The sequence below is a fragment of the Mytilus edulis genome, chromosome 2, assembly GCF_963676685.1.
Source record: "Mytilus edulis chromosome 2, xbMytEdul2.2, whole genome shotgun sequence".
Classification (NCBI taxonomy): domain Eukaryota; kingdom Metazoa; phylum Mollusca; class Bivalvia; order Mytilida; family Mytilidae; genus Mytilus; species Mytilus edulis.
Genome location: NC_092345.1, coordinates 62,270,774 through 62,283,889, shown reverse-complemented (window position 1 = coordinate 62,283,889; position 13,116 = coordinate 62,270,774). Strand labels below are relative to the sequence as shown.

Genomic DNA, 13,116 nt, shown 5'->3' with positions numbered 1-13,116 from the left:
GAAAACATGGAAAGATATGGACAAAATGAGCACCCCACTCTATGTTTTATCATATTTTCAGCTGTGCTTTCTAAAAAAACACTTATTTTTTTTTTAATTTAACCACATAAGGTGAGATAACTCAGTAGGGGAGATAATTCAGATAAATTAATTTTTATTAAAGAATGTGTTGTGAAGTTACTGATTTCAATATGTAGCAAGAAAACAAGTCTGGTGACCCCCTTTTTTTCTTTTCTGGAAACATATTATAAGAGCTATCTTCTCACATTTAATCAGAAACAAAAAATGTATTTTTCTTGCATAATCTATACAAAATCTGACACGATAAAAAACTACATTTTGACAAATTATTATAAAATTGTATGGATGCCAATTAAGACCCTGGCCCCAAATCCACCTTAAGTTATAGGTCAACTCTGTTTATTTATTAGAATCATTATAAGGAGCATTTGTCAGCCTTTCATAAACCTGACCTCAACCTCATTTTCAAGATTGTTTTTAACAATACTAAGTTTTTTTGGTCTGTTGACAATATTCCGTGTAAAACTATTTAAAAATTTATAGTGCTGATGGGGTTTATATAGCTATCCCTCTACATTTTTATGATTAAGTTTTAATCATTGGCAATCATACTACATCTTCTTATTTTTATGTTTTAAGTATTGCTGTGATAATGTTATTGATGTATTTTTCAGTTATCTGATCTGGTTGAAGTTATTGTCAGAGAATTATTAAATACCACATCATTTGTAGATAAGGTAAGTGCAAACAATGCATTCATCACAACCATAAAGAAGTAAGACACCTATAAAACTATTAACAAGATAACAGAGGACACGAAATAAACTAGGAACAGAAATATAAAGCCTGCTAGCAGTTATCTGCTGCTATAATCTGTGTACAGTATATGTATAAAGGTTGTATAACACTCATTGTGATTTGTCATATATCCCTAACTTTGACATGTTTGACCCATGACTTATTAAAGTTTTCCACCATTAATGATTTACAATTTATGCAAAATTATGCTTTTAACATGTGGTGGTTTAGCAGAGAAAAAGAATTTCCATGATAGATGAGACAAACCAACACAGGTGCAGCTTCATGTAAGGCCACAATTAAAAATATTTTGGTTTGCCCAAACCCTACCCAAGGTTGTGACAGCGGGTAGGTAATTAGGGATTTTCTTTTCTTTTTTTTTAAAGGAAATCTACGTATCAGATGTTTATTAGTCTTCATGCCTATCTGATTAAAAAAAAAAAACTTCTTCAAATCAGGACAATAAAAGAATTTGAGTAGGCAGCTTTTTTCTGGGTAGGTAGGGTTTGGGCAAACAAACCTATTCTTTTTTATGGCCTAAATCATTTAGATAAAATGTGGCTGGCTCTTATTTTAAGGAGGCTTGAGGGTACAAAAATTAAAGGAAAAATTCAAACATTTTTTTTTCCCATTTCAAATTTGATATATTACTTTATCATATGGTACAAAGAACGCTATTCACTTGCAAGTGAATAATTCATATTTATATCAATGTTTTTTTAGCTTATTTTGACAAAATTGAACCATACTGGCTGCTAAAAGCGAATTATTATTTCACTTTTTGCATTTCATTAATGATTGAGCAACAAAATTAATATATTAGATTTTTTATATACCTCATATAAACAATTGCCCCTTTAAATCCTGATTTGCATTAAGTCACCTCACTTTTATTCATATTGTAATGATTTAGCCTTTTTTCACACTTTTGTCTTTAAACTGTTTTCTATGTTTCTATGAAACAGACATCAATTTGAATTAAAAATGTAACATTGAAAATTTGTCAAGTAAAATCCTGCGGTCAATAAGATTCCATTGGAGGTAATCTGATACCTAAGAATTAAGTATTTTCACATGAAATAATGATTTAACTCCTATCTTCCTTTACCTGGATTTGATTATAAGTGATTCTCTCATCTAACTACATTTTATTCAAATTACTGACCCAATTGCTATTTGTTAAACAAATCAAACTGTTGAACTGGTTAGAAATTTTAACAAGCTGAAAAGAAACATAGCAAAGATATCAAAAAGATATTCAACAATGAGCAAAAACCATACCACAAAGTTTGCTATAAAGGTCCTAAACGACAAATGTAATTGAAACATGAAAACTAATGAATTGATATATGTACAAAACAATGAATTAAAAGCAAATATGATATACAGCAGCCAACGACAACCACCAAATTACAGGCTCTTAACTTGTGAAATACAGAATGTGGCAACCCTGCCCTAACATGGGACAATGGTACAATACAAGATCAAACTATATCAAACAAAAATTGATTAACAAATATGAGATACAACAATAAATGACAACAAGTTGATTACTACACTGTTTTACCAGTTGATCAGTTGTAAAGAGGAATTCAAACTGCAATTTTGGTAAAATATTATGGCAATTAAGGAATGACTAATATTTTTTTGTCTATGAAGAAATAACATAAAAAATGTGGTGCACACTCAAATAAACAGAAAAAAATATTACAGTAATTCCTTATAATTTAATTCAAAATTCCATTTCAAATTGGAGTAAATCATAAAAAACCGTTGATGATGTCACAATCACAAAACAAAATTATGTCTATGAGCTTATAAACAAAACTCCATCAACCAATCAGAAGGCACGACGCATCCAAAATTAAATTATTTGGTATTGTGAAAGGGCAATGCCTATAGCATAAGCACAGTAATGGTCACAAGTATTGGAATATTCTGACATCATATAAATGAAGGTTCATTATATGATTTATTCACACTTGATCAACCCTATGTTTTTTCTATGAGCAGATAGAACTACAAAGAGCCAAGACACAACTACAGTCTATGTTGTTAATGAATTTGGAATCTCGACCTGTCATATTTGAAGATGTTGGACGACAAGTATTATCTAGTGGACACAGAAAGCAGCCAGAATATTTCTACGATTTAATAGGTAATATAATTGCTATTTTAAATTACATATATACTGTATATAGTATTGTATAATCTTAAAAGAGAAACTACATTTTTCTTGTATGAATATTCATGACTTTGTTAACTACTTTCACAACTGCATTATCCCCCCCTTTTTTTTTAAATGTCATTATGAGAAATGCATAAGGGTATATCAGTTGGTTAATCCACAACACCTTGACAGATTTCAAGCAAGGTTATACAGATTTTTCTTGATGACATAAAATTGTGTATTTGCTAGTTGCTACTAAATTTCGGGGGTTATAATTCCAAACCATGAACTAAGCCTTTTCTGTTTATATTGATTTGATGTGGTATGATTGGAAACTCTCCACAAGAGACTGAATAACACAGAAAGTAACAACTATAGGTCATCGTACAGCCTTCAATACTGAGCAAAGCACAAACCACATAGTCTGCTATAAAAGGCCTCCAAATGACAAATGTAATACAATAAAAAATGAAAACTAACAGCATAATTTATGTACAAAATAATAAAGAAAAGCAAATATGTAACACAGCAGCAAATGACAACCACTGAATAACAGACTCGAGACTTGGGACTTTTATGACAAATATCATATAAAATATTAAGGGAGAAGCTTAAAGATAAAATAATCTTTAAGGGCATCTGATACAGTTTCTCGATTAAATGTCATTTTTATAAATTTGTAATATGTTGTAGGTCTTGGCGAGATATAAAATAAAACACAAAATAAAACATAGGTCACCGTGCTTGTTTTCGAGAAAATTGAGGCTAAAAATTGGGGATTTGTGCAATTTTGTAAAAAAAATTAGGCAATGTTAAAAAAAATTTGGAGCAGATATGTTTCGTCGTAAATTATTAAGATCGGGTTCAATCTGAAGCTGTGATAAGTGACAAAAAGGAAAAAAATAAATCACTACATGAATAACTATACAATTATTTAAGCCTTGCTTGTCATTGCGGACCAGCTGCTCAAAGTGGTATTTTTTTAAACCTAAAAAAATAAAAATAAACTGTTTCTGAAAATGTCATTTTTATGATTTTTCTGCATAAATTGCATTTTGTCATTCTTTCTCCAAATCCCAAATCCCAAATATAGGTCACCGTGCTTGATTCCATGATAAACGCGATTTATCCTAAAAAATGCGTCCCCCCTTTGCAACCTCAACGTTAGCGCTAAAGTGCACGACGTCGTTGGCAGACAATTTCGACGTTATCTCTGTAAATGACCGGAGACATTTTTCAGATGTATAAATATTGCTTGTGAGATGTGTAAATTACTATCTATAAATTGGTAATATTGTTTCTGGAAATAAAATCATGTGAATAACAAATCCCTCTCTCTGTTTGTGGTCTAAGTGTGAAATAAACATCTCAAGAAAAGTTATTACGGACTGTTGATAATTTTTACGGCTTTTAAAATTAAATACTCGGCAATTTAGAACTTGACATGCATACAGGTACATTTACTGTACACACTCGTATATTATTGTCGAGCCTTCGACTTTAGTCGAAAAAGCGAGACTAAGCGATCCTACATTCCGTCGTCGTCGGCCTCGTCGTCGGCGGCGTCCACAAATATTCACTCTGTGGTTAAAGTTTTTGAAATTTTGATAACTTTCTTAAACTATACTGAATTTCTACCAAACTTGGACAGAAGCTTGTTTATGATCATAAGAAAGTATCCAGAAGTAAATTTTGTAAAAATAAAATTCCATTTTTTCCGTATTTTACTTATAAATGGACTTAGTTTTTCTGCGAGGAAACATTACATTCACTCTGTGGTTAAAGTTTTTAAAATTTTAATAACTTTCATAAACTATCCTTGATTTGGACAGAAGCTTGTTTATGATCATAAGATAGTATCAAGAAGAAAATTTTGTAAAAATAAATTTCCACTTTTCCGTATTTTACTTATAAATGGACTTATTTTTTTGGCCAGAAACAAAACATTCACTCTGTGGTTTAAGTTTTTAAAATTTTTATAATGTTCTTAAACTATCCTGGATTTCTACCAAACTTAGACATAAGCTTGTTTCTGATCATAAGATATTATTCAGAAGTAAATTTTGTGAAAAAAAAATTCACTTTTTCCGTATTTTACTTATAAATGGACTTAGTTTTTCTTCCAGTTAACATTGCATACAGTCTGCAGTTAAAGTTTATAAAACATTTATTAGATTCATAAACTATCCTGGATTTTTTACCAAACTTGGAAGCTTCTTTCAATCAAACGACAGTATCGAGAGGGAAATTTTTATTGATGTTTTTCCTCATTTTTGTTGAGTCTGCAATTAACAGCAAAAGTAGGCGAGACATTGGGTTCCGTGGAACCCTTACGAATTTTTTCATACCGTATGTTGACCTCTAGATTTATTTTGTTTTGGGCTGCTGTTTCATTACAAATAATCCTTTAAATCCTTTTATTCACGTTTTAATCACTGAGAAATCCGGTTTTGTTGATATGAATTAAAAGTTAACGTTGTTTGGACAGTAAATCAAATTAAACGCGAATTAGAATTTACGTTAGTACGTAAAACATTTTGAATGCGAATTAAACTAATTCGAATTAGTTGCATGTAATGCGAATCGAATTAATTCGAATTACGTGTGAACTCAGCATTATCCTGCAAACGGAACTTCTTTTTTTGTACATAAATTGTAGCACATAAATTATTTTTTTCACCGTATAACGCGTACATAAAATATCGCACGTCCATTCCTCTGTCTGTTCTTCCGGTCCTTCTGGGTAATCACATTTTTCAAGTGTACAATTCTTGTTAACTTTCTGTAAAACTGATATCGTATAGACACGCTCGAAAATCACTGCATATCAACTATTCTTTAAAAGAGTTATGCCATTCGGAAATATTGATTATATTGGAAATTGCATTGTATTTACTGTCATTCCGTCATTTCTCTAATATATTTATAAAAAATATTTAAAAAACCCAAAATAAACAGTTGCGCTACGAGCGCATGATACGCCCGTCGTCTTATGATTTTGAATAATATGCTGTACCATGTTTACGACGGACAGACGGACCGTCGCGGGCATTTGTATACCATAATGTCCCGTCAAAATATTTACGGATGTATAAACATATTGTTGGCTATTGCCTTTTGTTAGATAAAATACGTGCAACGTTGAAGAAATAAGAACTTTGTTCTTTTATAAAAGTTGTGTCATTGTTTATATTAGCGGCGTTTACCTACATTTTCCGTATTAGTTTTAAAATATCATTGGTTTCTTGTGATGTAATAAAATGTCAATCATTGATGATGAATGATAATAAAAATGATAATTGACATGCAACAAAAGGGTCAGTCGTCTTGAGATTGCTCACTATACGATATTTTGTTGAAGATCTCAAAGAAACAGTAATTTGTTTTATTTCTTATAATGTTATTAGACTATTATCCTGTTAGAATCGAATGCACTAATATTAATGGCGTAGAAATTAGCATGCGGGAGAAAGAAACAGAAATTGGAGAAGAAATTGGAGCATAAAAATTCCACATTACGTTTCTTATTACGGAACATTACACGCATTACGTCCCGCAAAAAGTGACGTTTTGCGGGAATTCGAACGCTTAACGTCACGCCAAGAGTTAACTCCCTTGAAACTGTATCGGATGCCCTTAAATGAGGAACACTAATATGCTGCTCAGTATCGTAAGGTCTTACTGGAGGAAGAGAACAGCAAGCAATTAATCAATAAACATCCCGTCTACACTGGAAACATTCATTCTTATATTTGTTTTTCAGGAAAAGTAACACCACAAGATGTACAGAGAGTAGCTGAAAGGATGTTAACAAGTAAACTGTCATTATCTGCTCTTGGATCATTAGCTAATTTACCTGACTATGAAAACATTCAGAATACATTGCTCGGCAAGAATGGAAAACGTTCTAGATTTTCATTTCTAGGACTGTAGTTATGTGTGAATCAAATAAATTCAGAATTTGTGTATTTTTTGTTGATACTATTACTCTTTTTAACTGGATTTTTGTGACAAAAATGTCGGTTGTTGATTTGGGGATGTACGGCGGTCGGTCGGTCGGGCAGCAATCAAATGTTGTCCGTGCATTAACTCATGAACCGTTCAATCAAAGCTTTTAAAATTTTAATATGTTGTTACTGACAACTAAATGAAGGTCAAGTTCAATAATGGCGATTTTGACTTTTACTGTTCAGGAGTTATTCTTGAAAGATTGAAAAATGGTGTTTCCAGTCGTGTCCATGCATTTACTCATGAACTGTTCAACCAAAGCTTTTCAAATTTTTATATGTTGTTACTGATGTCAAATTAGAGGTCAACGTCAATAATGACGATTTTGACCTTTACTGTTCAGGAGTTATGGTTCTTGAAAGATTGTAAAATGGCGTTTCCATTCACATTGTTGCATTTACTCATGAACCATTCAATCTAAGCTTTTCAAATTTTAAGATGTTAATACTGATGACAAAATGGAGGTCCAATTTGATATTGACGATTTTCACTTTCACCATTCATCAGTAATGGTTCTTGTGATATTGCCAAGACACAAATAAATATTAATAAATCCGGTTTGCTGTCGTTGTGACAGCCTCTTGTTTAAGTTGGACTGAATTTAACAGCCATAGCTATTCAATCAAAATGTTCATTATCGTCTTAAAAACTAGAGTGCACACGCTGAAATGTCTCTCCTTCTTTACTAAACATTGATATTAAGTTGATAGTCCTAAATTTAAAAGCTTTACTACAACTATCCCATAAACTTAACATGATCCAAGAAAATGAGGCCAAAGTCATATAAAGTGAAAGGACAAATACATGTACACCTTACAATCATTCAATACACTAAATATAGTTAACCTATTGCTTACAGTTTCTAAGAAACAGACTTGACCAAGAACAAGAGTGCACCCACTGAAATGTTTCGCCTTCTTTACTAATCATTGATATTATGTTGATAGTCCTAAATAGAAAGCTTTATTACAACTGTCACATAAACATAACATTAACCAAGAAAACTAAACATTGACCAATGAACCATGAAAATGAGCTGAAGGTTAGATGAACCATGCCAGGCTTCATTTTTTTAGCTCACCTGGCCCATAGGTCCAAGTGAGCTTTTCTAATTCCTTGGCGTCCGCCGTCGTTTGTTCCCATCTGTTAACTTTTACAAAAATCTTCTCCTCTGAAACGACGGGGCCAAATTTAACCAAACTTGGCCACAATTATCACTAGGGTATCATGTTTAAAAAGTGTTTCCGATGACCCGAAAAAACAAACAAAATGGCTGACATGGCTAAAAATAGATCATAGGGGTAAAATGCAGTTTTTGACTTATATCCGAAACTTAAGCATTTAGCACAAATCTGACAGGGGTAAAATGTTCATGAGGTCAAGATCTATCTGCCCACAAATTGTCAGACGAATCTGACAACCCTTTGTTGGGTTGCTGACCTAAAATTTTGACTTTTACTGTTCAGGAGTTATGGTTCTTTAAAGATAAAAAAAATGGTGTCTCCATTCATGTTGTTGCATTTAATCATGAACTATTCAACGTAAGCTTTTCAAATTTTAATATGTTGATACTGATGACAAAATGGAGGTCAAATTTGATATTGACGATTTTCACTTTCACCGTTCATCAGTTATGGTTCTTGTAATATTGCCAGGACACAAATAAATGTTAATAAATCCGATTTGTAACAGCCTCTTGTTTGTAATCTTGTACAAAAATCTTCTTCTCTGAAACTATTGGGCCAACTATAACCAAACTTGGCCACAATCATTACTAGGGTATTTAGTTTAAAAAATATGTCTGATGATCCCGCCTGTCAACCAAGATGGCCGACATGGCTAAAAATAGAACATAAGGGTAAAATGCAGATTTTGGCTTATATCTCTGAAACTAAAGCATTTAGAGCAAATCTTACATGGGGTAAAAAATGTATCAGATTTCAGACGAATTGTTGGTTTGCTGCCCCTGAGTTTGTAATTTTACGGAAATTTTGCATTTTTTTGTTATTATCTTAGATATCTTTATAGTATCTAATAATTTCCAATATTTAATACTATTAATTATAATGTTAACCTTATTTTACATGATTTCCAAAGCATGAGTAATTACAGATTAGTGAGACAGGCTCATGAGAGCCTCTAGTTTATATAAATAAGGCCGTTAGTTTTCTTGTTTGAATCATTTTATATTGTCATTTCGTGGCCTTTTATAGCTGACTTTGCGGTATGGGCTTTGCTCATTGTTGAAGGCCAAACGGTGACCTATAGTTGTTAATTTCTGTGTCATTTTGGTCTCTTGTGGACAGTTATCTGATTCGCAATCATACCACATCATCTTTTTAATATGTACAGCTAACAATTCTTCCATACAACAAATATAGTTGACCTATTGCTTATAATTTAAGAAAAACAGACCAAAATATAAAAACTTAACACTGGGCAATGAACCATGAAGATGAGGTCAAGGTCAAATAACACCTGCCAGCTAGAAATATACATCTTAAAATCATTCAATACACCAAATATAGTAGACCTATTGAATACAGAATAAGAAAAACAGACCAAAAAGATTGGTTGGTAGTAAAAGTGAATATACATTGTTTATTGTATAAAACAATAAAAAAAACTTCATCAGCAACATTTTATATTGGCAAATTTCCAATGAAGTTACTTACATAAAGTTATTGGCAAATAAAAATAGAAAATGACATCATAGTCATGTCTGGCAAATGTCCAACATACACTATCTAAAAACATTTTAGATAAGATAAGGAAAAAAAGCTTCATCAGCGACATTTTAATTGGCAAATTTCCAATGAAGTTATTTACATAAAGTTATTGGCAAATAAAAATAGAAAATCACATCATAGTCATGTCTGGCAAATTTCCAACATATATTATCAACTACTATTCTATACAAAGAAAGATAACTCCAACTGAAAATTAATTGCTATTGCACAATATTGTGCAATTAGATATTTCTTGCTATTGTGCAATACTGTGCAATTGAAAATTTCTTGCTATTGCACAATACTTGATATGGAATCCTTATTTGGACCAACTTGAAAACTGGGCCCATAATCAAAAATCAAAGTACATATTTAGATAAAGCATATCAAATAAGCCCAAGAATTTAATTTTTGTTAAAATCAAACTTAGTTTAATTTTGGACCCTTTGGACCTTAATGTAGACCAATTTGAAAACTGGACCAAAAATTAAGAATCTACATACACAGTTAGATTTGGCATATCAAAGAACCCATTTATTCAATTTTTGATGAAATCAAACAAAGTTTAATTTTGGACCCCCATTTGGACCAACTTGAAAACTAGGCCAATAATTAAAAATCTAAGTACATTTTTAAATTCAGCATATCAAAGAACCTCAAGGATTCAATTTTTGTTGAAATCAAACTTAGTTTAATTTTGGACCCTTTGGACCTTAATGTAGACCAATTTGAAAACGGGACCAAAAATAAAGAATCTACATACATAGTTAGATTCGGCATATCAAAGAACCCCAATTATTCAATTTTTGATGAAATCACACAAAGTTCAATTTTGGACCCTTTGGGCCCCTTATTCCTAAACTGTTAGGACCAAAACTCCCAAAATCAAACCCAACCTTCCTTTTATGGTCATAAACCTTGTGTTTAAATTTCATAGATTTCTATTTACATATACTAAAGATATGGTGCGAAAAACCAAGAATAATGCTTATTTGGGCCCTTTTTTGGCCCTTAATTCCTAAACTGTTGGAACCAAAACTCCCAAAATCAATCCCAACCTTCCTTTTGTGGTCATAAACCTTGTGTTAAAATTTCATTGATTTCTATTCACTTTTACTAAAGTTAGAGTGTGAAAACTAAAAGTATTCGAACGACAACAACGCAGACGACGCCAACGTGATAGCAATATACGACCAAAAAATTAAAATTTTTGCGGTCGTATAAAAACTTAAATATAACCACTGAACCACGAAAATGAGGTCAAGGTCAGATGACACTTGCTAGCTAGACATGTACACCTTACAATCATTTCATACACCAAATACAGTAGACCTATTGCATACAGTATAAATAAGAACCAGATGCTCCGCAGGGCGTAGCTTTATACGACCGCAGAGGTTGAACCCTGAACGGTTGGGGCAAGTATGGAAACAACATTCAAGCTGGATTCAGCTCTAAATTTGGATTGTGATTAAATAGTTGACACAGCATAGGTTTCTGACACAGAACGAATGTGTTCTAATGAACTTAAAATTTTTGTTTTCTCTTAGAGCAATTCACTATGCTGTTGAATATTAATCCTCTCAAAAAAATGTTTGAAGAAATTTTCTTTTTTATTTATGAAATTTCAAATGAGAAAAATTGAACACAATTTTTTTAATCACATCCCCCTTTCCCTTATTCCAAAACTAATCTCAATTAAAATTTCTAATGGAGTTTGCAACAATAACTACTCATTTAAATACATCATAAAATATTAAGATGTAAAAAAACTGCTTGTTATCACTGAATGGTAAAGATTATTTTAATTTATCAGTTGGTAGTAAAAAGTGAATATACATTGTATATTGTATATAACAAAGATTTAAGTTGATTCTGGACAAAGAAAGATAACTCCAATTAAAAAAAAATCTTGCTATTGCACAATATTTTGCAATTAGATATTTCTTGCTTACTATTCTGGACAAAGAAAGATAACTCTAATTAAAAAAAAATTTGCTATTTCACAATATTGTGCAATTAGATATTTCTTGCCATTGCGCAATACTGTGCAATTGAAAAGACTTGCTATTGCACAATACTTAATATAATAATTTTAGATCCTGATTTGGACCAACTTGAAAACTGGGTCCATAATAAAAAATCTAAGTACATTTTTGGATTCAGCATATCAAAGAACCCCAAGATTTCAATTTTTGTTAAAATCAGACTAAGTTTAATTTTGGACCCTTTGGACTTTAGTGTAGACCAATTTAAAAACAGGACCAAAAATGAAGAATCTACATACACAGTTAGATTTGGTATATCAAAGAACCCCATTTATTCAATTTTTGATGAAATCAAACAAAGTTTAATTTTGGACCCCAATTTGGACCAACTTGAAAACTGGGCCAATAATCAAGAATCTAAGTACATTTTTAGATTCAGCATATCAAAGAACCTAACTGATTCATTTTTTGTCAAAAACTACTAAGTTTAATTTTGGACCCTTTGGACCTTAATGTAGACCAATTTGAAAACGGGACCAAAAGTTAAGAATCTACATACACAGTCATGACAGTTAGATTCGGCATATCAAAGAACCCCAATTATTCAATTTTGATGAAATCAAACAAAGTCTAATTTTGGACCCTTTGGGCCCCTTATTATGTTGGGACCAAAATAGATTTCTATTTACTTATACTAACGTTATGGTGCGAAAACCAAGAAAAATGCTTATTTGGGTCCCTTTTTGGCCCCTAATTCCTAAACTGTTGGGACCTAAACTCCCAAAATCAATACCAACCTTCCTTTTGTAGTCATTAACATTGTGTTTAAGTTTCATTGATTTCTATTTACTTAAACTAAAGTTATTGTGTGAAAACCAAGAATAATGCTTATTTGGGCCCTTTTTTGGCCCCTAATTCCTAAACTGTTGAAACCAAAACTCCCAAAATCAATCCCAACCGTTCTTTTATGGTCATAAACCTTGTGTTTAAATTTCATAGATTTCTATTTACATATACTAAAGATATGGTGCGAAAACCAAGAAAATGCTTATTTGGGCCCTTTTTTGCCCCTAATTCCTAAAATGTTGGGACCAAAACTCCCAAAATCAATCCCAACCTTCCTTTTGTGGTTATAAACCTTGTGTTAAAATTTCATAGATTTCCATTCACTTTTACTAAAGTTAGAGTGCGAAAACTAAAAGTATTCGGACGACGCAGACGACGACGACGACGCCAACGTGATAGCAATATACGACGAAAATTTTTTCAAATTTTGCGGTCGTATAAAAACAGACCAAAACATAAAAGCTCAACTATAACCACTGAACCATGAAAATGAGGTCAAGGTCAGATGACACCTGCAAGTTGGACATGTACACCTTACAGTCCTTCAATACACTGA

General features: G+C 31.9%; 1 protein-coding gene across 2 annotated transcripts in view; it reads left to right on the top strand.

Annotated features, from left to right (window-relative positions):
- LOC139512613 (mitochondrial-processing peptidase subunit alpha-like) overlaps positions 1-6,957 on the top strand; it is a 35,696-nt gene extending 28,739 nt beyond the window's left edge. Inside the window, exons 10-12 of one of the 2 annotated variants that reach the window (XR_011662312.1) lie at positions 696-1,132; positions 1,323-2,977; positions 6,753-6,957. Coding sequence is in view for 1 of the 2 variants with exons in the window: in XM_071300355.1 (XP_071156456.1) it covers positions 696-758; positions 2,833-2,977; positions 6,753-6,922 (378 nt within the window). In the remaining variant the exon portion in view is untranslated. The remainder of the gene's footprint in view (positions 1-695; positions 1,133-1,322; positions 2,978-6,752) is intronic. The other variant, XM_071300355.1, reaches the window with a different exon arrangement.
- Positions 6,958-13,116: the final 6,159 nt, after the last annotated feature.